The sequence below is a fragment of the Mobula hypostoma genome, chromosome 23 (genome assembly GCF_963921235.1).
Source record: "Mobula hypostoma chromosome 23, sMobHyp1.1, whole genome shotgun sequence".
In the NCBI taxonomy this organism is placed as follows: domain Eukaryota; kingdom Metazoa; phylum Chordata; class Chondrichthyes; order Myliobatiformes; family Myliobatidae; genus Mobula; species Mobula hypostoma.
In genome coordinates this window covers 57,711,088-57,737,821 of record NC_086119.1, presented here as the reverse complement: position 1 = coordinate 57,737,821, position 26,734 = coordinate 57,711,088, and the positions used below count along the sequence as shown (strand labels likewise).

The 26,734-nt window shown below is 46.3% G+C and overlaps 1 protein-coding gene across 1 annotated transcript in view; it reads left to right on the top strand.

The window, feature by feature from the left end:
* LOC134336971 (glutathione hydrolase 5 proenzyme-like) overlaps positions 1–26,734 on the top strand; it is a 103,027-nt gene that overhangs the window by 45,804 nt on the left and 30,489 nt on the right. Inside the window, exons 3-4 of the mRNA XM_063031709.1 lie at positions 1,178–1,267; positions 7,342–7,531. Of these exons, the coding sequence (XP_062887779.1) occupies positions 1,178–1,267; positions 7,342–7,531 (280 nt within the window). The remainder of the gene's footprint in view (positions 1–1,177; positions 1,268–7,341; positions 7,532–26,734) is intronic.

The following is a 26,734-nucleotide window of genomic DNA, read 5'->3' as shown; positions in this document are numbered from 1 at the left end:
ACAGTGCACACGGACTCCCGGCGTCTGTACAGTGCACACGGACTCTCACCGTCTGTACAGTGCACACGGACTCCCGGCGTCTGTACAGTGCACACGGACTCTCACCGTCTGTACAGTGCACACGGACTCCCGGCGTCTGTACAGTGCACACGGACTCTCACCGTCTGTACTGCGCACACGGACTCCTGGCGTCTGTACAGTGCACACGGACTCTCACCGTCTGTACTGCGCACACGGACTCCCGGCGTCTGTACTGCGCACACGGACTCTCACCGTCTGTACTGCGCACACGGACTCCTGGCGTCTGTACAGTGCACACGGACTCTCACCGTCTGTACAGTGCACACGGACTCTCACCGTCTGTACAGTGCACACGGACTCTCACCGTCTGTACAGTGCACACGGACTCCCGGCGTCTGTACTGCGCACACGGACTCTCACCGTCTGTACAGTGCACACGGACTCCCGGCGTCTGTACAGTGCACACGGACTCTCACCGTCTGTACAGTGCACACGGACTCCCGGCGTCTGTACAGTGCACACGGACTCTCACCGTCTGTACAGTGCACACGGACTCCCGGCGTCTGTACAGTGCACACGGACTCTCACTGTCTGTACAGTGCACACGGACTCCCGGCGTCTGTACAGTGCACACGGACTCTCACCGTCTGTACAGTGCACACGGACTCCCGGCGTCTGTACAGTGCACACGGACTCTCACCGTCTGTACAGTGCACACGGACTCCCGGCGTCTGTACTGCGCACACGGACTCTCACCGTCTGTACAGTGCACACAGACTCCCGGCGTCTGTACAGTGCACACGGACTCCCGGCGTCTGTACAGTGCACACGGACTCTCACCGTCTGTACAGTGCACACGGACTCCCGGCGTCTGTACTGCGCACACGGACTCCCGGCGTCTGTACTGCGCACACGGACTCCCGGCGTCTGTACAGTGCACACGGACTCTCACCGTCTGTACAGTGCACACGGACTCCCGGCGTCTGTACTGCGCACACGGACTCCCGGCGTCTGTACTGCGCACACGGACTCCCGGCGTCTGTACAGTGCACACGGACTCCCGGCGTCTGTACTGCGCACACTACCCTAAGCAATGTGCAGGGTGCTGTCAATGATATGTACTGTCTGTCTGTGACATTCTCTATCTCTTTCCCAGAACGTGTGGTGGTTATCAATGCAAGAGAGGCTGCCCCGAAGAATATGCAGCCAGACCTGTTGACCAGGTGTACGGGTTTAATCAATAAAGGTAAAGAAATGCTAGCCAGAATTCTTGCTGACAAAATAAAGTGGAGAGAAAGATGCTGGAGGCTGAGGGGGGAGCCGGAGATGGCGTGGAGGGGAGAATGAGGGGCTGGGGAATAAGACAGAGAGCACAAAAGTGGAAGAAGAAGGAGGATGCTTGTGGAGTGATGAGGCAGTGAGGAAAAAGGTGGGTCGGGAATGACGAAGATGGAGCAAGAGAGACAGAGTGTGAGGGGGAGTGAGGGAGGGACGTGACACCGTGTGAGTTGGAGGGAAGGAGGGACGTGACACCGATTGTGAGGGGGAGTGAGGGAAGCACGAGAAACAGAGTTTGAGGGGGTGTGAGGGAGGGTTGAGATAGAGTGTGAGGGGGAGTGAGGGAGGGACGAGACAGAGTGTGAGGGGGTGTGAGGGAGGGATGAGACACAGAGTGTTAGGGGGAGTGAGGGAGGGTCGAGGCACAGAGTGTGAGGGAGAGTGAGGGAGGGACAAGACAGAGTGCGAGGGGGAGTGAGGGAGGAACGAGACACAGATTGTGAGTGGGAGTTAGGGAGGGACGAGACACAGAGTGTGAGGGGGAGTAGGGAGGGACGTTACACAGAGGGTGAGGGGTGTGAGGGAGGGACGAGACACCGAGTGTGAGGGGGAGTGAAGAAAGGACGAAACACCTATTGTGAGGGGGAGTGAGGGAGGCACGAGACAGAGTGTGAGGGGGAGTGAGGGAGGGTCGAGGCACAGAATGTGTGGGGGAGTGAGGGAGGGATGAGACAGAGTGTGAGGGAGAGTGAGGGAGGGACGAGACACAGAGTGTGAGGGGGAGTGAGGGAGGCACGAGACACAGAGTGTGAGGGTGAGTGAGGGAGGGCCGAGACACAGAGTGTGAGAGGGAGTGAGGGAGGGACGAGACACGGAGTGTGAGGGGGAGTGAGGGAGGGACGAGACACGGAGTGTGAGGGTGAGGGGGGACGAGACTCAGAGTGTGAGGGGGAGTGAGGGAGGGATGAGACACAGAGTGTGAGGGGGAGTGAGGGAGGGACGAGACTCAGAGTGTGAGGGGGAGTGAGGGAGGGACGAGACACAGAGTGTCAGGGGGCGTGAGGGAGGGACGAGACACAGAGTGTGAGGGGAAGGGAGGAAGGGAAGTAGATATTGTGTGTCTGATTTCCTCTGGGACAGGCAATGGAAAAAGTTTTCCAGCAGTATCCCTTGGTATCCAGATCAGAGGATAGCCTCAGAATAGACGCGTGTCCCAGGACAGGGGATTGGCAAAGGGGATATGAGAGGATCATGGGACAGGAGGCCCGGGGAGAAAGACAAGGGGGTTGGGGAACCCAGAGGATGGGCAAGGGGTATAGTCAGAGGGACAGAGGGAGAAAATTGGCAAAAGGGATATGAGAGGACTTCTCCTATCATTTCAGATGCAATCTCCACCCGTTCTGAATTCCAGTAAGAGCAGGCCCAGGACCATGAAACACTCCTCATATGAAAAGCCTTTTAATCCTGCAATCATGTTTGTGAATCTTATATTCTAGTCCTCTCGAAATGAATGTCTTTTTCTCACCACAGGCTCAGCCTGCGAATTAACCTTTAGGGAATCTTGCACGAGGACTCCCAAGTCCCTCTGCACCTTAGATTTTTGAATTTTCTCTCCATTTAGAAAATAATCTATGCTTTTATTTTTCTCTACCAAAGAGCATAAACATACACTTCCTGACACTGTATTCCAGCTGCCATTTCTTTGCCCATTCTCATAATTTGTTTAAGTCCTTCTTTAGGCTCTTTGCTTCATCAAAACTACTGCCCTACCATCTATCCTTGTATTGTCCACGAACTTGGCCAAATCATTGACAAATAACATAAAAAGATGGGGCCCCAACACAAACCCCTGTGGAACACCACTCGTCACTGGCAGCCAACCAGAAAAGGCTTATTCCCATTCTTTACCTCCACCAATCAGCCAATGCTCTATCCATGCTAGTATCTTTCCTGTAATACCATGGACTCTTAACTTGTTAAGCATCCTCATATGTACAGCATCTTGTCAAAGGCCTTCTGAAAATCAAGCACACAACATCCACCTACATATTCTCCTTTGTCAATCCTGCTTGTTATTTCTTCAAAGAATTCCTATAGATTCGTCAGACAGGAATTTTCCTTAAGGAAGCTATGTTGACTACGGCCTATTCCATCATGTGCCTCCAAGTACCTCGAAACCACGAACTTAATAACTGACTCCAGCATCTTCCCAACCACTGAGATCAGACTAACTGGCCTATAGTTTCCTTTCTTTTGCCTCTCCCCCTTCTTGAAGAGTAGAGTGACATTTGCAATTTTCCAGTCTTTCAGAGCCATTCCAGAATCTAGTGATTAGGCAATAGGCAATAGACAATAGGTGCAGGAGTAGGCCATTCGGCCCTTCGAGCCAGCACCGCCATTCACTGTGATCATGGCTGATCATCCACAATCAGTACCCTTTTCCTGCCTTCTCCCCATATCCCTTCACTCCGCTATCTTTAAGAGCTCTATCTAACTCTTTTTTTGAAAGAATCCAGAGAATTGGCCTCCACTGCCTTCTGGGGCAGAGCATTCCACAGAACCAGAACCCTCTGTGTGAAAAAGTTTTTCCTCAACTCCGTTCTAAATGGTCTACCCCTTATTCTTAACTGTGGCCTCTGGTTCTGGACTCCCCCAACATCGGGAACATGTTTCCTGCCTCTAGCGTGTCCAATCCCTTAATAATCTTGTATGTTTCAATCAGATCCTCTCTCATCCTTCTAAATTCCAGTGTATACAACCCCAGTCGCTCCAACCTTTCAACATATGACAGTCCCGCCATCCCGGGAATTAACCTCGTGAACCTACGCTGCACTCCCTCAATAGCTAGAATGTCTTTCCTCAAATTTGGAGACCAAAACTGCACACAATATTCCAGGTGTGGTCTCACCAGGGCCCTGTACAACTGCAGAAGGGCCTCTTTGCTCCTATACTCAATTCCCCTTGTTATGAAGGCCAACATGCCATTAGCTTTCTTCACTGCCTGCTGTATCTGCATGCTTACTTTCAGTGACTGATGAACAAGGACACCTAGATCTCGTTGTACTTCCCCTTTTCCAAACTTGACACCATTCAGATAGTAATCTGCCTTCCTGTTCTTGCTACCAAAATGGATAACCTCACATTTATCCACATTAAACTGCATCTGCCCACTCACCCAACCTGTCCAAGTCACCCTGCATTCTCATAACATCCTCCTCACATTTCACACTGCCACCCAGCTTTGTGTCATCTGCAAATTTGCTAATGTTACTTTTAATCCCTTCATCTAAATCATTAATGTATATTGTAAACAGCTGCGGTCCCAGCACTGAACCCTGCGGTACCCCACTTATCACTGCCTGCCATTCTGAAAAGGACCCTTTAATCCCTACTCTTTGTTTCCTGTCTGCCAACCAACTTTCTATCCATGTCAGTACCCTACCCCCAATACCATGTGCTCTAATTTTGCACACTAACCTCCTATGTGGGACCTTATCAAAGGCTTTCTGAAAGTCCAGGTACACTACATCCACTGGCTTTCCCTTGTCCATTTTCATAGTTACATCCTCAAAAAATTCCAGAAGATTAGTTAAGCATGATTTCCCCTTCGTAAATCCACGCTGACTCGGACCTGTCCTGCCACTGCTATCCAAATATGCTGCTATTATATCTTTTATAATTGATTCCAGCATCTTCCCCACCACTGATGTCAGGCTAACTGGTCTATAATTGCCTGTTTTCTCTCTCCCTCCTTTCTTAAAAAGTGGGATAACATTACCTATCCTACAATCCGCAGGAACTGATCCTGAATCTATAGAACATTGGAAAATGATTACCAATGCATCCACGATTTCTAGAGCCACCTCCTTAAGTACCCTGGGATGCAGACCATCAGGCCCTGGGGACTTATCAGCCTTCAGACCCATCAGTTTACCCAACACCATTTTCTGCCTGATGCGAATTTCCTTCAGTTCTTCCATTACCCCAGGTCCTCTGGCCACTATTACATCTGGGAGATTGTTTGTGTCTTCCCTACTGAAGACAGATCCGAAGTACCTGTTCAGCTTGTCTGCCATTTCCTTGTTCCCCTTAATAATTTCACCCGTTTCTGTCTTCAAGGGCCCAACTTTGGTCTTAACTAATTTTTTTCCTCTTCACATACCTAAAGAAGCTTTTACTATCCTTCTTTATATTTTTGGCTAGCTAACCTTCGTACCTCATCTTTTCCCCCCGTATTGCCTTTTTAGGTATCTTCTGTTGCTCCTTAAAAGTATCCCATTTGGTACCCTCTTTAATATTATTGGCGAGCTTACCTTTGTATTCCAACTGTTCCTTCTTTTAGTTGCCTTCTGTTGTTTTTTAAAACTTACCAATCCTTTAACTTCCCACTAATTTTTGCTCTATTATATGCCCTGTCTTTAGCTTTTATGTTGGGTTTGACTTCTCTCGTTAGCTCTGGTACCATCACCCTGTCTTTAGAATACTACTTCTTATTTGGAATGCATCTACCTTGTGCCTTCCGAATTTCTCTCAGAAACTCTAGCTAATATTGCTCTGCTGTCATCACTGCTAATGTTCCCTTCCAATTAATTTTGGCCAGCTCCTCTCTCGTGTATCTGTACTACTGTACTGTAATACTGATACATCTGACTCTAGATTCTGCTTCTCAAATTGCAGGATTAATTTTATCATTATTATGATCACTGGCTCCTCAAGGTTCCTTTACCATAAGCTCTCTAATCAATTCTGGTTCATTGCACAACCCTCAATTCAGAATTGCTGATCCCCTAGTGGGCTGAACCATAAGCTGCTCTAAAAAGCCATCTCGTAGGCAGTCTACAAATTCTCTGTCTTGAGATCAAGCATCAAAATGACTTTCCCCAATTTACCTGCATACTGAAATCCGTGATGACTATTGTTACATTGCTCTTTTGACATGCATTTTCTACCTCCTGTTGAAAATTGTAGACCATATCTTTACTACTGTTTGGAAGTCGTATATAATTCCCATTAGGGTCTTTTTACCCTCGCTGTTCCTTAGCTCTACCCACAAGGATTCTACACCTTCTGATCATGTCACCTTTTTCAAAAGATTTGATTTCATTTTTTTACCAAGAGAGCCATCCCACCCTCTCTGCCTTCCTGTCTGTCCTTTCGATACAATGTGTATCCTTGGACATTAAGCCCCAGCTATAATCTTCTTTCAGGCACGATTCAATGATGCCTACAACATCATACATGTCGATCTGTAACTGGGCTACAAGTTTATCGACCTTATTCCAACAGGTCCAGATCCTGCTGCAAACTTTGATAGTCTTCCTCACTGCCCAATACACCCCCCAAACTTGGTGTCATCTGCAAATTTCCTGATCCAGTTTACCTCATTCTCATTCAGGTCATTGGTCAGCACCTTCCAAGCCCACAACTCTACTAGCTTGAATTTCAAGGGTAGCAAAAGCACAGGAGTCACCACGGCCTGGAGGCTGCCCTCTGTGCGGTGTGCTCTGCTGATTTGGAAAACCCGATCCCCAGGGACCAAAGCAACCGGACTCTTTTCAGCCTGTAAAGTCCACACTCTCTGAGTAAATTTATACAGTCCATACACACCCAGTGGCTACCTGTACACCTGCTCATTAATGCAAGAATCGAATCATTCAATCAGGTGTCAGCATCTCAGTGTACAAAAGCATGCAGGCATGAGCAGGGGTTCAGTTGTTCAAACCAAACATCAGAATGGGAAAGAGATGTGACTTTGAACATGGAATGATTGTTGGTGTCAGATGGGGTGGCTCGAGAATCTCAGAAATTGATGATCTCCTGGGACCTTCACACACAACAGTCTCAAGAGTTTACAGAGAGTGGTGTGAAAAAAAAAACAGTGGGTGGTAGTTCTGTGGGCAAGATTCCTTGTTAGTGAGCTAGGTCAGAGGTGAGGAAGGTGGTGCACTGAAGAGCATCTCTGAACACACAACACACTGAATGTTGAAGTGGGTAGGCTACATCCCAGTGTAAGAGTGGTTTCAGTGTCTGTGTTTTTACCAGGGGCTCAGTGGATCGGTGTGCCCGGTGAAGTACAGGGTTTCTGGCTGGCCCACAGACACTTTGGGAAATTGCCCTGGTCTTCCTTGTTTGAACCATCGATAAAGCTCGCAAAGGGAGGATTCGCTTTCCCGAAATTTTTAAAGCGTTTTATCAACTATCCACTGCTGCAAGTTAACAATTCTTCTTTTGGGTAAGTGAAACATCTGAGATGTGTTTGACCATGCCTGGTGAGGAGTATAACTCAGCTCATTGCACTCAAGGTCTGGGGCAAACTCTCACAAAACAAACCATAGTGAAATATATCAGATTACTTCACATGGAATTTTACACCAGCCTTTGAAGGCGGTAGTCAAGCAGGTGGCCCCTTCAAACCCTGAACCCTTCCCATACACTGTCCTGTATCCCTGAACCCCTCCCATACACTGTCCTGTATCCCTGAACCCTTCCCATACACTGTCCTGTATCCCTGAACCCCTCCCATACACTGTCCTGTATCCCTGAACCCTTCCCATACACTGTCCTGTATCCCTGAACCCTTCCCATACACTGTCCTGTATCCCTGAACCCCTCCCATACACTGTCCTGTATCCCTGAACCCTTCCCATACACTGTCCTGTATCCCTGAACCCCTCCCATACACTGTCCTGTATCCCTGAACCCTTCCCATACACTGTCCTGTATCCCTGAACCCTTCCCATACACTGTCCTGTATCCCTGAACCCCTCCCATACACTGTCCTGTATCCCTGAACCCTTCCCATACACTGTCCTGTATCCCTGAACCCCTCCCATACTCTGTCCTGTATCCCTGAACCCCTCCCATACACTGTCCTGTATCCCTGAACCCCTCCCATACACTGTCCTGTATACCTGAACCCCTCCCATACACTGTCCTGTATCCCTGAACCCATCCCATACACTGTCCTGTATCCCTGAACCCTTCCCATACACTGTCCTGTATCCCTGAACCCCTCCCATACACTGTCCTGTATCCCTGAACCCCTCCCATACACTGTCCTGTATCCCTGAATCCTTCCCATACACTGTCCTGTATCCCTGAACCCCTCCCATACACTGTCCTGTATCCCTGAACCCATCCGATACACTGTCCTGTATCCCTGAACCCCTCCCATACACTGTCCTGTATCCCTGAACCCCTCCCATACACTGTCCTGTATCCCTGAACCCCTCCCATACACTGTCCTGTATCCCTGAACCCTTCCCATACACTGTCCTGTATCCCTGAACCCCTCCCATACACTGTCCTGTATCCCTGAACCCCTCCCATACACTGTCCTGTATCCCTGAACCCCTCCCATACACTGTCCTGTATCCCTGAACCCCTCCCATACACTGTCCTGTATCCCTGAACCCCTCCGATACACTGTCCTGTATCCCTGAACCCTTCCCATACACTGTCCTGTATCCCTGAACCCCTCCCATACACTGTCCTGTATCCCTGAACCCTTCCCATACACTGTCCTGTATCCCTGAACCCCTCCCATACACTGTCCTGTATCCCTGAACCCTTCCCATACACTGTCCTGTATCCCTGAACCCTTCCCATACACTGTCCTGTATCCCTGAACCCCTCCCATACACTGTCCTGTATCCCTGAACCCTTCCCATACACTGTCCTGTATCCCTGAACCCCTCCCATACTCTGTCCTGTATCCCTGAACCCCTCCCATACACTGTCCTGTATCCCTGAACCCCTCCCATACACTGTCCTGTATCCCTGAACCCCTCCCATACACTGTCCTGTATCCCTGAACCCTTCCCATACACTGTCCTGTATCCCTGAACCCCTCCCATACACTGTCCTGTATCCCTGAACCCCTCCCATACACTGTCCTGTATCCCTGAACCCCTCCCATACACTGTCCTGTATCCCTGAACCCCTCCCATACACTGTCCTGTATCCCTGAACCCCTCCCATACACTGTCCTGTACCCCTGAACCCTTCCCATACACTGTCCTGAATCCTTAAACAGTTCATCGAGGGCACTTACTGCCACTACCCAACCTGGCTTGTGTGTGAGGCCAGCACTGACTGTTATTTCGCTCCACAACTCAGGGGTGCGAAGGAGTGGGCTGTGACCACGTGACGTGCTGGTCACGGCCACACCCTGTGAATGATGTCCTGAACAGTTCACTCGAGTCTCCCTTCACAGACCCAGACAAACTGTGAATGTGCCTTGACCAGTGACTTGCTGCAAATATCAGGCAGCCTACGCACAAGTGATTCTGCTGGAAATCTGTCTCGTTTCTCTTTCTCCATATTGTGGTTCTGCTCCTACCCTTTCCCTTCTCCCCCCATGATATCCTCATGACTCCCAACAGTTCCCCACCGGCTCTCCTGTTATTCAGCTACTTTTCCTTTTCTGGCTTCTGCCGTCAGGCCCTACTATACCAGCTTCAGGAACAGTTCCTACTCAGCAATCATCAGCTTCTTGAATCAGCATGTCCAGCTTCACTGACCTCCACTCAGAACTGATTTCACAACCTATCGACTCACTTTCACCCATCTTCTCAGTATTATCTTAATTTACACGCGGCGCATGTGGAAGGGTACTCAGGACATCACCAACTACAGGACAACACCACCTGCCTGTGCTGGTGATGTCTCCCTCCCAGATGCGCTGAACAACTTCTACACTCATTTTGAGGTGGAAAATGACGTGGCGGCGAGGAAGACCACTCCTCCTCCAAACGACCAGGTGCTGTGTCTTACCATGGCCGATGTGAGGAGAACCCTCTGCAGGGTCAAGCCACGGAAGGCTGCTGGACCAGACAATATTCCTGGCAGAGTGCTTAGAGGATGTGCAGACCAGCTAGCTGAGATTCTCACTGACATCTTCAATATCTCCGAGTAGCACCGTTGTTCCTACGTGCTTCAAGGCCGCCACCATTGTCCTTGTGCCAAAGAAGTTTTCAGTGTCCAGCCTCAATGACTACCGTCCCGTCGCACTCACATCCATCATCATGAAGTGTTTCGAGAGGCTCGTCATGAGGCACATCAAGACCCTGCTGCCCCCCTCACTGGACCCCCTGCAGTTTGCGTACTGTCCCAACCGTTCAACAGACGACGCCATCGCCATCACCCTCCGCCTGGCCCTAACCCACCTGGACAAAAAGACACGTACGTTCAAATGCTGTTCATAGGCTTCAGTTCAGCATTCAACACAAACATTCCTCAGAAACTGATTGGAAAGCTGAGCCTATGGGGCCTGAACACCTCCCTCTGCAACTGGATCCTAGACTTCCTGACTGGGAGACCTCAGTCAGTCCGGATCGGGAGCAGCATCTCCAACACCATCACACTGAGCACGGGGGCCCCCCAGGGCTGTGTGCTCAGTCCACTGTTGTTCACTCTGCTGACCCACGACTGTGCTACAACACACAGCTCGAACCACATCATCAAGTTCGCCGATGACACGACCGTGGTGGGTCTCATCAGCAAGAACGATGAGTCAGCATACAGAGAGGAGGTGCAGTGGCTAACGGACTGGTGCAGAGCCAACAACCTGTCTCTGAATGTGAACAAAACAAAAGAGATGGTTGTTGACTTCAGGAGGACACGGAACGACCACTCTCCGCTGAACATCAATGACTCCTCTGTAGAGATTGTTAACAGCACCACATTTCTTGGTGTTCACCTGGTGGAGAATCTCACCTGGTCCCTCAACACCAGCTCCAGAGCAAAGAAAGCCCAGCAGCGTCTCTACTTTCTGCGAAGGCTGAGAAAAGTCCATCTCCCACCCCCCCATCCTCACCACATTCTACAGAGGTTGTATTGAGAGCATCCTGAGCAGCTGCATCACTGCCTGGTTCGGAAATTGCACCATCTCAGATCACAAGACCCTGCAGCGGATAGTGAGGTCAGCTGAGAAGATCATCGGGGTCTTTCTTCCCGCCATTAGAGACATTTACACCACATGCTGCATCTGTAAAGCAAACAGCATTATGAAGGACCCCACACACACCTCATACAAACTCTTCTCCCTCCTGCCACCTGGCAAAAGGCACCGAAGTATTTGGGCTCTCACAACCAGACTGTGTAACAGTTTCTTCCCCCAAGTCATCAGACTCCTCAATACCCAGAGCCTGGACTGACACCAACCTACTGCCCTCCACTGTGCCTATTTGTCTTGTTTATTATTTATTGTAAAGCCTGCACTGTTTTGTGTACTTTATGCAGTCCAGGGTAGGTCTGTAGTCTGGTGTAGTTTTGTATTGTTTTATGTAGTTCAGTGTAGTTTTTGTATTGTTTCATGTAGCACCATGGTCCTGGAAAACGTTGTCTCATTTTTACTGTGTACTGTACCAGCAGTTATGGTCGAAATGGCAATAAAAAGTGACTTGACTTGACTTGACTTGAATTTACACAGTTTGTTAGTCTTTGTCCATGTGTAGTTTTTCGTAAAATTCTACTGTATTTTCATATAAATGCCTGCTAGAAAATGAATCTCAAGATAGTACCTGGACTTATTTACATACTTTGAATATAAATTTACTTTGAGATATTTACCTCTTTCACCTATCAGCTCCCAGTTTATTACATCATCCCCTTCTCCCACCCATCTACCTTCCCCCCTCACCTGGTCTCACCTGTCACCTGCCAGGTTTTACTCCTCCACACTTACTACCCCACCTTCATATTCTGCCTTCTGCCCCTTATCGACCGTTTATTCATCTTATCTGCTGAGTTCCTACAGCTTTTCCAGTTTGTGGCTCCAGATTTACAGCATCTGCAGAATCTCTTGTGCCAGGCTGTCTGGCTGGTGCACAGTCTGACCCCTCTTCCTTTCCAAACAACAGAAGGCACTAAACATGACCCCCAGGGTACAGTCAGACCCTCTGCCAGGAGCATCACGGACAGTGGTGTTAGTGAGGTGCAGGCTGGGCGGCCCCTGGGGATGTAGACCTTTTTCAGATTTAACTCGGGGTTGGGGTGACTGCTGCGTGGAGCACCAGCAGTCAGGTCTGCAGCACGACAGGGCAAGTGCAGACAAGAAGACCGCCAGGAATGGGAGATTCAGGAATTAGGTGGGACAGACAGAAGTTTCAGCGAGATTCCAGGATGGTGTGTTGTCTGCCTGGAATGTCTGAGTGGTGAAGGATTGACGTCAGCAGCCAGAGGCCGTTGTACCTGGGTTGAAAAAGGGTGTGTTCCTGCAGAGTGAAAAAGCAGCATCTCAACACAAGTGTTCTCTGCTAGCAATAGAAGAAAAACGGGATAGGGCAAATGGCTGGGGGAAGGGTTCAGCTTTTTTCAACATAGAGCACAGCATAGTATCCCCACACAGGCAATTTTGGCTGATAACAACCTACAAAGTTACATAAATAATATTGACAACCTGTGGGTGAAATGGACTCTTAAAATATGGAAATCTATTATGAAAGAATATAAACTAGAGAGAGACGTTGTAATTCTTACATGGTGAGCATATGACTCAGATTTTACGCCAGGTAAACTGGATGCTTGATTTAAGGACTGGATAGCTAAAGGAATAACAGCTATTTGCAATATAATGAAAGAAGGAACACTGTTCAGTTTTGAAATGCTCAAAGAGAAACATTTAGTAGAAAAACAAGATTTTTACCGGTATTTATAGATGTGACAGTATGTTAATAGGACGCTTAAAAATGTAACCAAGGCAAGTACATGTCTGATAGAGCTATTTAGAAAAGCATATAATTCAGACAATGGTAGTAGAATCATTTCAAGCGTGTATAAGGGTTTGTCAAATCTTAAAACACATTCGACTTCATACATTAAAACAAAATGGGAGAAGGAAGGAGGGATAATAATATCTGAGGAAGAATGGACAATAATATGGAGGTATCAATGGAAGTGTACCAGTTCACAGAAATGGAGGGAGTTTGGGTGGAAAAACTTGATAAGATATTTTATTACACCCTCTCAGAAATCCCATTATAATAGTAACTCCCCTGCTTGCTGGAGAAATTGTGGAAATCAAAATGTAAACCATTATCATATTTTCTGGGAATGCCCCGTTATTAAAGACTATTAGATTGGGATACATAATGCCCTACAATACATCTTTAAATGTGAAATACCCTTAGAGAGTAAGACCATATATTTTGGGTATATACCTCAAGAATGGTTGAAAAGAGATAAATATTTAATGAATATACTGCTGGTGGCTGGTAAAAAGACCCTTACCAGGAAATGGTTATCACAGGAGAGCCCAACTTTAAATGTATGGATGGAAATTGCAATGGACATTTACAAAATGGAGAAGATAACAACATCTGTTAATCATGAGTTGTAACAATTTTATTCATACTGGAAAAAATGGTTTAACCACATAACACCTCATAGGCCTGATTTTATTCTCACAAGTCAATGAATATGTTGTAAAAAAAATCACTCCCTACTTTGTACATAGTTTTCTTCTTTCGATTGTTCTTTCTTTCCTCTCCTTTCTGTAAGTGTATACCTCAGATAAATATTATGTGGAGATTTGTGACAAATATGATTATATGCGATATATATAGTATTTGAGATACATCTTATGGAAATGTTTGTTTGTTGATGAAATTCAATAAAAAATAAATTACAAAAAAAAAGAACACAGCATAGTACAGGCCCTTCGGCCCACGATGTTGTGCCTACGCACATATCAATCTAACCCTCCAATCCTACACAGCCCTTCAGTTTTCTATTATCTGTGTACCTATCTAAGAGATGTATCTGTCTCTACCACCACTCTTAGAACATAGAACATAGAATAGTACAGCACAGTACAGGCCCTTCGGTCCACAATGTTGTGTCGACCATATAACCCCTCCATATACCTGTCTAGTAGTCTCTCAAATTTCATTCGAGTATCTGCCTCCACCACTGACCAATGTTCCCTAATGTACAATTTTTAGTAGTCAGTGTGCGCAAAAATCTTACGTTGTGCAAATTTTTTCCTGTGACAAAAGTATGTGCACAGTGAATGCACATGTGGCACAGTTTATGTAGGTTTACAAAATATTTGACATAAAACTACACAGAATAACAACAAAATAACATACATATTTAAGTCACTCAGTTATTTTTTCTCTCTCCTGTCTTTGGCATTTACCCATTCTTTGTAAACTCTATCTAACCTAATAGAACTTCCATCCAATTGATAGCTTTTGATTCTCATTAACATATCCAAATAACATTCGCCTAAACGGTTTTTCAGCTTGTTTTTGAGTTGATTCATTAGGCTAAAACCTCACTCACAGTCCGCAATAGACGCAAGAAAGGTTCCCCCAATGTCCATCAACTGTGCAAGGTCGCAAAACTGTTCATTTTGAAGTACAAATGTCACCATTTGAGCAAAGTTTGAAATCAGTTTGGATTTAATTTTTTCTTGCACGGAAAACTTGAAATCATTAAACTGTCTAATTATTACAATATTTTCAGCTAGAAAATCATGATATTTTAGACATAAGGCATTAACTTGTTCATTGCCAAATGTGAAGTCACAATCTGCAATTGCGGAGAAATCAAAAGTTGACCATTCTTGTACCTCAGCTTTGATCTCCTCTGGGTTTGATCGTTTTTGCTCTCACTCATCTGCACTCAACCGTAACATGCGTAGCACTCCTGTAACGGGTAATGACAGGTTCTATTGCCTGAGCTTTTGTACACTGTCCAAATGCGATTTGCTTGCCAAACGACGCTTCAAAAAGTCAAGTTTCCAAATGTCATCCCACTTCTTTCCACTAGCAAATTCTCCAGCAACTTTCGTATCACGACAATACAAACAGATAACTCCAGTTTCCGTATCATACATAAATATTTCTCATAGCTGAACGTTCATGACCTCAAGAGCTTTCGGTGCAGCAGTTTCTACTATTTTGTTAAGCCATTTAACTTTAAACAAGTTGAAGTTCTTTTGCGCTTCACACCTTTCGCTTCTTTTGAATTCGACGTAAATTAGAAACATAGAAAATAGGTGCAGGAGTAGACCATTCGGCCCTTCGAGCCTGCACCGCCATTCAGTATGATCATGGCTGATCATCCAACTCAGAACCCTGCACCAGCCTTCCCTCCATACCCCCTGATCCCTTTAGCCACAAGGGCCATATCTAACTCCCTCCTAAATATAGCCAATGAACTGGCCTCAACTGTTTCCTGTGGCAGAGAATTCCACAGATTCACCACTCTCTGTGTGAAGAAGTTTTTCCTCATCTTGGTCCTAAAAGGCTTCCCCTTTATCCTCAAACTGTGACCCCTCGTTCTGGACTTCCCCAACATCGGGAACAATCTTCCTGCATCTAGCCTGTCCAATCCCTTTAGGATTTTATACATTTCAATCAGATCCCCCCTCAATCTTCTAAATTCCAATGAGTATAAGCCTAGTTCATCCAGTCTTTCATCATGTGAAAGTCCTGCCATCCCAGGAATCAATCTGGTGAACCTTCTTTGTACTCCTTCTATGGCAAGGATGTCTTTCCTCAGATTAGGGGACCAAAACTGCACACAATACTCCAGGTGTGGTCTCACCAAGGCCTTGTACAACTGCAGTAGTACCTCCCTGCTCCTGTACTCGAATCCTCTTGCTATAAATGCCAGCATACCATTCGCCTTTTTCACCGCCTGCTGTACCTGCATGCCCACTTTCAATGACTGGTGTATAATGACACCCAGGTCTCGTTGCACCTCCCCTTTTCCTAATCGGCCACCATTCAGATAATAATCTGTTTTTAAACGCAAACATAATCTGTTTTCCTGTTTTTGCCACCAAAGTGGATAACTTCACATTTATCCACATTAAGTTGCATCTGCCATGAATTTGCCCACTCACCTAACCTATCCGAGTCACCCTGCATCCTCTTAGCATCCTCCTCACAACTAACACTGCTGCCCAGCTTCGTGTCATCCGCAAACTTGGAGATGCTGCATTTAATTCCCTCATCCAATTCATTAATATATATTGTTAACAACTGGGGTCCCAGCACTGAGCCTTGCGGTACCCCACTAGTCACCGCCTGCCATTCTGAAAAGGTCCCGTTTATTCCCACTCTTTGCTTCCTGTCTGCTAACCAATTCTCTATCCACATCAATACCTTACCCCCAATACCATGTGCTTTAAGTTTGCACACTAATCTCCTGTGTGGGACCTTGTCAAAAGCCTTTTGAAAATCCAAATATACCACATCCACTGGTTCTCCCCTATCCACTCTACTAGTTATATCCTCAAAAAATTCTATGAGATTTGTCAGACATGATTTTCCTTTCACAAATCCATGCTGACTTTGTCTGATGATTTATGCATTGTGGTATTTGAAAAACCAACTAACTAGTAAACAGAAACAGTCAGCTAAAAGTTTATTTTCAATAAGTATAATTATTAATTACTACATTATTTTAGGTAACTAACCTTTTGTGCACACATTAATTTCCTTTGTTGAAAAATGTCTGAGCGCGCACAGCTTAGAGGGAACTCCACCACTGACTCAGGCAGTGCGTTCCACGCACCAACCACTCTCTGAGTAAAAAACCTTCCTCTAATATCCCCCTTCAACTTCACACCCCTTACCTTAAAGCCATGTCCTCTTGTATTGAGCAGTGGTGCCCTGGGGAAGAGGCGCTGACTGTCCACTCTATCTATTCCTCTTATTATCTTGTACACCTCTATCATGTCTCCTCTCATCCTCCTTCTCTCCAAGGAGTAAAGCCCCAGCTCCCTTAATCTCTGATCATAATCTATACTCTCTAAACCAGGCAGCATCCTGATAAATCTCCTCTGTGCCCTTTCCAATGTTTCCACATCCTTCCTATAGTGAGGCGACTAGAACTGGACACAATACTCCAAGTGTGGCCTAACCAGAGTTTTATAGAGCTGCATCATTACCTCGCAACTCTTAAACTCTATCCCTCGACGTATGAAGGCTAACACCCCATAAGCTTTCTTAACTACCCTATCTACCTGTGAGGCAACTTTCAGGGATCTGTGGACATGTACCCCCAGATCCCTCTGTTCCTTCACACTACCAAGTATCCTGCCATTTACTTTGTACTCTGCCTTGGAGTTTGTCCTTCCGAAGTGTACCACCTCACACTTCTCCGAGTTGAACTCCATCTGCCTCTTCTCAGCCCACTTCTGCATCCTATCAATGTCTCTCTGCAATCTTTGACAATCCTCTACACTATCCACAACACCACCAACCTTTGTGTCGTCTGCAAACTTGCCAACCCACCCTTCTACCCCCACATCCAGGTTGTTAATAAAAATCACGAAAAGTAGAGGTCCCAGAACCGATCCTTGTGGGACACCACTAGTCACAACCCTTCAATCCAAATGTACTCCCTCCACCATGACCCTCTGCCTTCTGCAGTCAAGCCAATTATGAATCCACCTGGCCAAACTTCCCTGAATCCCATGCCTTCTGATTTTCTGAATAAGCCTACCGTGTGGAACCTTGTCGAATGCCTTACTAAAATCCATGTAGATCACATCCAATGCACTACCCTCATCTATATGCCTGGTCTCCTCCTCAAAGAACTCTATCAGGCTTGTTAGACATGATCTGCCCCTCACAAAGCCATGCTGACTGTCCCTGATCAGACCATGATTCTCTAAATGTCCATAGGTCCTATCTCTAAGAATCTTTTCCAACAGCTTTCCCACCACAGACGTAAGGCTCACTGGTCTTACCCGGACTATCCCTACTACCTTTTTTGAACAAGTGGACAACATTCACCTCCCTCCAGTCCTCCGGTACCATTCCCGTGGACAACGAGGACATAAAGATCCTAGCCAGAGGCTCAGCAATCTCTTCCCTCACCTCATGGAGCAGCCTGGGGAATATTCCGTCAGGCTCCGGGGACTTATCAGTCCTAATGTACTTTAACAACTCCAACACCTCCTCTCCCTTAATATCAACATGCTCCAGAACATCAACCTCACTCATATTTTCCTCACCATCATCAAGTTCCCTCTCATTGGTGAATACCGAAGAGAAGTATTCATTGAGGACCTCGCTCACTTCCACAGCCTCCAGGCTCATCTTCCCACCTTTATCTCTAATCGGTCCTACCTTCACTCCTGTCATCCTTTTGTTCTTCACATAATTGAGGTTTTTCCTTTACCCTGCTCGCCAAGGCCTTCTCATGCCCCCTTCTTGCTCTCCTCAGCCCCTTCTTAAGCTCCTTTCTTGCTTCCCTATATTCCTCAATAGACCCATCCAATCCCTGCTTCCTAAACCTCATGTATGCTGCCTTCTTCCACCTGACTAGATTTTCCACTTCACTTGTCACCTGTGGTTCCTTCACCCTACCATTCTTTATCTTCCTCACCGGGACAAATTTATCCCTAACATCCTGCAAGAGATCCCTAAACATCGACCACATGTCCATAGTACATTTCCCTGCAAAAACATCATCCCAATTCACACCCGCAAGTTCCAGCCTTATAGCCTCATAATTTGCCCTTCCCCAATTAAAAATTTTCCTGTCCTCTCTGATTCTATCCTTTTCCATGATAATGTTAAAGGCCAGGGAGCGGTGGTCACTGTCCCCCAGATGCTCACCCACTGAGAGATCTGTGACCTGACCCACTTCATTACCTAGTACTGGATCTAGTATGGCATTCCCCCTAGTCGGCCTGTCCACATACTGTGACAGGAATCCATCCTGGACACACTTAACAAACTCTGCCCCATCTAAACCATTGGAACTAATCAGGTGCCAATCAATATTAGGGAAGTTAAAGTCACCCATGATAACAACCCTGTTATTTTTGCACCTTTCCAAAATCTGCCTCCCAATCTGTTCCTCTGTATCTCTACTGCTGCCAGGGGGCCTATAGAATACCCCCAATAGAGTAACTGCTCCCTTCCTGTTCCTGACTTGCACTCATACTGACTCAAAAGAGGATCCTGCTACATTACCCACCCTTTCTGTAGCTGTAATAGTATCCCTGACCAGTAACGCCAACCCCTCCTCCCCCCCCCCATCCCTTTTAAAGCACTGAAATCCAGGAATATTGGGAATCCATTCCTGCCCTGGTGCCAGCCAAGTCTCTGTAATAGCCACTACATCATAATTCCATGTATGTATCCGAGCTCTCAGTTCATCACCTTTGTTCCTGATGCTTCTTGCATTGAAGTACACACACTTTAGCCCTTCCACCTTACTGTCTTTACACCCTTTATTCTGCTTCTCTTTCCTCAAAGCCTCTCTGTATGTTAGATCTGGCTTTACTCTATGCACTATACTTGCAGTTCTCGCATGACCTTTATCCTCCTCCACCTCACTATCTGGTCTAACACTCTGGTTCCCCTCCCCCTGCAAATCTAGTTTAAACCCCCCGGAGCAGCACTAGCAAACCTTCCCGCAAGGATGTTAGTCCCCCGTCGGAACAGGTCCCACCTTCCCTGGAACAAGGCCCAATTATCCAGAAACATGAAGCCCTCCCTCCTGCACCATCTCCTTAGCCACGTATTTTGCTGCATTATCTTCCTATTTCTCACCTCACTAGCACGTGGCACGGGTAGCAATCCTGAGATTGCACCCTGGAGGTCCTGTCCTTCAACTTTGCACCTAACTCCCTAAACTCTCTTTGCAGGACCTCCTCCTCCTTCCTATCCACGTCATTGGTCCCTACATGGACCACGACATCTGGCTGTTCACCCTCCCTCCTGAGAATACTGAGAACTCGATCCGAGATATCGCGGATCCTGGCACCAGGGAGGCAACAGACATCCGGGATTCTCGATCTCTCCCACAGAACCTCTTATCTGTCCCCCTAACTATCGAATCCCCTATCACTACTGCTCTCCTCTTTTCCCTCCTTCCCTTCTGAGCTGAGGGTCGTCTCGGTGCCAGAGATGCAACCACTGCAACTTGTCGCTGGTAGGTCGTCCCCACCAACAGTATCCAAAATGATATACTTATTATTGGTGGGAACGGCCACAGGGGTGCTCTGCTCATTCTGTCTGTTCCCCTTCCCTCTCCTGACAGTCACCCAGCTACCGGTCTCCTGACTCTTAGGGGTGACTATCTCCCTGTAACTCCTCTCTATTTCTGCCTCTGCCTCCCAAATGATCCAACGTTCATCCAGCTCCAGTTCCCTAACTCGGTTTGTCAGGAGCTGCAGCTGGATGCACCTTTTACAGGTGTGGTCATCAGGGACAATTGTGCTCGCCCTGACTTCCCACATACCGCATACAGAGCACTCAACTGCCCTAACTGCTGCCTCCATTACCTACTCCTAAATTAATTAGATTAATTAAAGGAGCTTACCCGGCCTTACCTCACTGGGAGCAGGCTCATCCTCAGCCTTGGCTCTTGAATTCAATCCCCTGACTAGTGAAGGCCAACACATCGATCACCTTCACCACCCTATCATCTTGCTCAGCGACTTTGAGGATCTATGGATACGAACCCCAAGATCCCTCTGTTCTTCCACAATGCGAAGGACCTGCAAGTAATCCTGTATCCAGCCCTCAAATTCAACACTCACTGCACCTGAACTGGAGGGGGACGAATATTCTGGCGGGAGATTTGGTGCCAATACAAGGGAAGGTTCAACCTGGGTTGGTATCTCGAGTGGTACTGCGGCAGATGGGCATGTTGAGGCAAATATAATAGTTAAAGCCAGCAAGCTTATTCTACAGGACAGGTAGGGACAAGGCAGGCAGTGACAAAGTGTGGATAGAATAAACTGCATTTGCTTTCAGGCAAGAAGCATGACAGGAAAGTTAGGGTTTGTTTTGGCACGTGGAAGTAGGATAATGTAGTCACGACAAAAATAGCTGAGGGAAAAGCAGGACTGGCAGCTCAGTATCATGAGGTGCAGATACCACAGAATTTGCAAATGTTGATTGGGAGAGCCAAGTAGCGGGTAAAGGGACTTCTGGTAAGTGGGAGGATACAAAGTGAGATACAGAGTGCTCAGGGCCAACAGAGTGAAGGGCAAGGCTGGCAGGACTATGGAACCATGCATGACATGGGAAATTAAGCTCTCATCAGGAAAATGGAGGTATATTAAGCTACAGCTGCTGACATCAAGTGAATTACTCAAAGGGTATGAGCGATATAACAGACTTTTTCAGATAATGTAAAAGAGAATTCTAAGAAATTCAGCAAGTATATCAGGAGCCCAGGCGTAAGTGGGCAGAGAATAGAGCCCATTACAGATCAAAGTGGGCAGAGAATAGAAACCATTGCAGACTAAAGTGGGCAGAGAATAGAAACCATTGCAAATTAAAGTGGGCAGAGAACAGAAGCCCTTGCAGATTAGAGTGGGCAGAGAATAGAAGCCCTTGCAGATTAGAGTGGGCAGAGAATAGAAACCCTTGCAGATTAGAGTTGTTATTTACTAGATGTGTGCAGCAAGATGCAATGGATGGAATGAAAATGAATATTTCTCACCTACATTTAGAGTGAAAGGTGATGAAAGATGAGGGATTAAGGAAAAGGAACAGTGAACAATTGAAACATATCCAGTTTACAACCGAGGCAGCCTAAAGACGGTTGAAGTGGATAAATTCAGGATCTTGGTTAAGTATATTCTAGGGCATTTGGGAAATCAGGGAAGAAATTACAGAGATATTCACATATTCTTTAGTCATGTGTCGGGTCCCAGAAGGCTGGGTGACGGTTCATGTTATGCCTTTCATTTCGAATAGCTGTGGAAACAGACCAGGAAACCACAAGCTGGTGAGCTTTTCACCAGTGGTGGGTAATTGGACGGTCAGTATCTTCCCACATTTGGCAAGGCAAGGACTAATTAGTGTTCTGTGGATTATTACAATATTATCAGTATTATTATATTGGTATATTATCTTTCTGCATCGTTAATATATTATTAAGAACCTAATAAATTAGGTACAGTGGAGATGTCGGGTAAGTTTTTTACTCAGAGAGTGGTGAGTATGTGGAATGGGCTGCCGGCAGCGACGGTGGAGGCAGAAACAATAGGGACCTTTAAGAGACTCCTGGATGGCTACATGGAGCTTAGAAACATAGAGGGCTATGAGTAAAGCCTAGGTAGTTCTAAGGTAGGAACATGTTTGGCACAGCTTTGTGGGCCGAAGGGCCTGTATTGTGCTGTAGGTTTTCAATGTTTTAATCAATGAAGACATGGAGAGAGAACAACTTATCTCCAAGAAAAGGAAAGCCTTTTATGTTTGTCAGAATGACATTGGCAGCGAAGCCAAAAGGGAAGCTTACTCCAGAGCCAAGGCAAACGTCCTGCATTTGTGAGGGAGCTAAATAATTCTTTGTGGGCTGAGAAAGTCCTGGAAATCTAAAGACTGACATCATCTGGTGACATGACAGGATGGTTCAATACCTCCAAAACAGTCTATGCTCCAAACTACTTTGGATTAAACCCCCTGCACTCAAAGGAAGGGAAGAACTCACTGAAGGATTTGAAGGATATCAACACTTGATGGAGAGAGCACTTTCAAAAACGTCTTAACCATGACAGCACTGTTGATCTAGGGGTTACTAACCAAATCCTGCAGAGACTTGCGAGAGAAGACATGGGGCAACCTCCCAGTATGAAAGAGGTCCATGATGTCATCAGGAGCCTGAAAACCAACAAAGCCACTGAGAGACCCTTAAGGAAGGTGGACCAGCACTCCTGCACCACATACACCTTGCTTCTGAAGGTCTGGGAAGAGGAACAAGAGCCCTTGGAGCTCAGGGGTGCTCTAATAGAGAGGGAGACACGGCAGATCTTGGCAATTACAGAGGCATCAGTCTCTCGTCAACAACAGGCTAAGTGTTTGCATGTATCCTTGTCAACCAAATCTTGCCACTATGCGAAGAAGTACTCCTTGAATTACACCATGGTTTCCACCCATCCAGAGATACCGCACACTGACAGGCTGCATCACTGACTGGTATGGGGGGGCTACTGCACAGGACTGAAAGAAGCTGCAGAAGATTGTAAATCTAGTTAGCTCCATCTTGGGTACTAGCCAACAAAGTACCCAGGACATCTTCAGGGAGCGGAGTCTCAGAAAGGCAGCGTCCTTTATTAAGGACCTCCAGCACCCAGGACATGCCCTTTTCGTAGGTAGGAGGTACAGAAGCCTGAAGACACACACTCAGTGATTCAGGAACAGCTTCTTCCGCCCTGCCATCCGATTCTTAAATGGGCATTGAACCCATGAACACTACTTCACTTTTTTTTACATATATTATTTCTGTTTTTTGCTCAATTTTAATCTATTCAATATACATATACTGAAATTGATTTACTTATTATTACTTTTATTATTACTATTTTATTTTGTTTTTCTTCTTCTATGTTATGTATTGCGTTGAACTGCTGCTGCTAAGTTAACGAATTTCACAACACATGCCGGTGACAAAAAACCTGATTCTGATTCTGATTCAGTTTCACAGCATGCCAATTACAGGAAAATTGCTGTGAACAAAGGCAACCTTTGTACCTGTGTGACGGGATCCTGAATTATCCCTTATGGGCTGTGCTTTTAAAAAGAGAGAGAGAGCTATACAGCACAAACACCTTGTTATTGAGAGACAGAGAGAGAGAGAGAGAGAGAGAGAGGGAGAGAGAGAGAGAGAGAGAAAGAGAGAGAGAGAGAGGGACAGAGAGAGAGAGAGAGAGAGAGAGAGGGACAGAGAGAGGCGAAGACTGCTCACAGTTTGTTTGGAATTTCTGCAAGGACACTGCCAGCTTCTGAGTTCCTACAGAGAGAGAAGGGAGGAGCTACTTGATGGACAGCTGGTGTTCAGCACAACAGTATTTAAACCAGCGTAATTGCTTGTTTCACAGGACACGCAGACGCACTAGGGTGTGGTGAAGTTACCACTATCCTGCTCAGGTGCCCACGAGTGTGGGACTGAGGATGGTGAGGGATCGATCTGTGATTATTAGTGCGTGAAAGAGCGACCCTGTGGAGTCTCCCAGTGTGTCTAACCTTTGCCTGGGTTGGTGGACTATCACTTGAAGACAGTGCTCTCAGGTTGGTCAAGTCTGGCTAACTTGGAAGTTCCGGAGGACAATGGGAAGAATCGACGGCATCAGCTTACTCGAACAACCACAACACCTCTCTCTCTCCATCACTACTCAACTCAATACCACGATCTGAACTGATTCCCTTTACCCATCATCATAAGACTCTATCCATTTATCCCCCAGGCTTGAAGAAGCTTGGTTTTTATATTTCCACACATATATATAACCATTGCTAACCTGTTTGATTTATCTGATTTTATATTACTGTATTGCGTAGTTACTAATAAATAGCATTAGTTAACAGCAACACCAGACACAAAGATGTTTTCCATTTCTGCTGGTTCTTTAACCCGTCACAGGGTACGTGATACTTGGCTTTCATGGAATTGACATTAGAAAAGGCATTTGATACAATGGACTGCCAGGCTCTCTGGCCTATACTATTAAGACCTGGTTGTCCTGACAAGTATGTACAGATACTGAGGCTCCTGTCTGATGTCGTGTCAGCCACAGTACTCAGCAACAGTGGTGCTGAATCAAAACCCTTCGTCAAACAGGGCGGTATCATTGCACCCACCCAATTTGTTGTCTTTATTGCTGTTATCCTTCACCTCATTGGCCACGACCTGCTATGGGGAATGCCATTTGTGTATAGAATGAACAACAGGCTTTTCAACCACAACTGGTTCAAGGCTAAGAACAAGGTCAGTACCATCACTATCATGCAGCTTCAGTGTGTGGCTGCAACCCCATGGCAGCACACTGAAAGAGACCTTCACTGTATCCTGAATGCCTTTGCTAAGACATGGAGAGCCCTGGGTCGGAATCAAGTTTATTATCACTGGCATGTGACGTGAAATTTGTTAACTTACCAGCAGCAGTTCAATGCAATACATAATCTAGCAGAGAGAGAAAAAAACAATAATAGTAATAAATAAAATAAAACATAATAATAAATAAGTAAATCAATTACGTATATTGAATAGATTTTTATAGATGTGCAGAAACAGAAATACGGTATATTAAAAAAAGTGAGGTAATGTCCAAAGATTCAATGTCCAATTAGGAATCACATGGCAGAGGGGAAGAAGCTGTTCCTGAATCGCTGAGTGTGTGTCTTCAGGCTTCTGTACCTCCTTCCTGATGGTAACAGTGAGAAAAGGGCATGCCCTGGGTGCTGGAGGTCTTTAATAATGAACGCTACCTTTCTGAGACACCGCTCCCTGAAGATGTCCTGGGTACTTTGTAGGCTAGTGCCCAAAATGGAGCCGACTAGATTTACAATCTTCTGCAGCTTCTTTCGGTCCTGTGCAGTAGCCCCACCATACCAGACAGTGATGCAGCCTGTCAGAATGCTCTCCACGGTACAACTATAGAAGTTTTTGAGTGTATTTGTTGACATGCCAAATCTCTTCAATCTCTGAACAAGGTATAGCCGCTGTCTTGCCTTCTTTATAACTACATCGATATGTTGGGTCCAGGTTAGATCCTCAGAGATCTTGACACCCAGGAACTGTTTTGAATATAAAAAGACACAGATCCTATATTTGCTACCGGCCAACCAGCCAATTTATCCATCCCTCCATAAAAGTCGATGATCTTGCCCTTGAAAATGTGACTACTTTCCTATCTTGGCAGTGCTCTCTCCTCAAAAGCAAACATCAACTCGCAGATCAACCACAACCTGAGCAGTGATAGTGGAGCCTTTGTAAGATTAAGGAAAAGAATCTTTGAAGACCTACAGGTCCAAAAAAAAACATTTGGTCTATCGAGCAGTCATCCTTCCTACATGGAGCTGAAACATGAATCATCTATACAGACACCTGAAAGCCCTGGACAATACTGCCAAAGAACTTATGAAAAGTTTTGAGGATCAGTTTGTAAGGACAGACGCACTGACACCAGTGTATCAGAGGAGGTCAACATGAACAACATCTCCAGCATGATATCAACACCAATTCCGATAGACAGGTCATGTCATTTGGATGTCTAACTCACGTCTCCCCTACAGATCCTTTATTCCCAGTTGAAGGAAGGTTAACGAGCCCCGGTGGGCATAGGAAACACTTCAAAGATAACATCAAAATCAACCTGAAGAAATTCAACATTATGAAAAACTCAATAGATACACTGGAAGAAATCCACTCAAGATGGAGCTGCGCGACATGAGAATGACCTCCACTGTGCAGACTGCTGTGAAAGGAGAGAATGACCAACCAAGAGATCCAGCCTTTCAGCACAGCCTCCGCTGCACCAGACTATGTGGATCCTGGAGCCACTCGAGGACCCATCAATAGACCACCCCTCAGGAGAAATCATATTCAACTCCAAGACCCACTGATAGACAACTCCTCAGGAAAAATCATACTCAATTCGAGGACCCACCGATAGACAATCCCTCAGGAGAAATCATACTCAACTCGAGGACCCACCGATCGACAA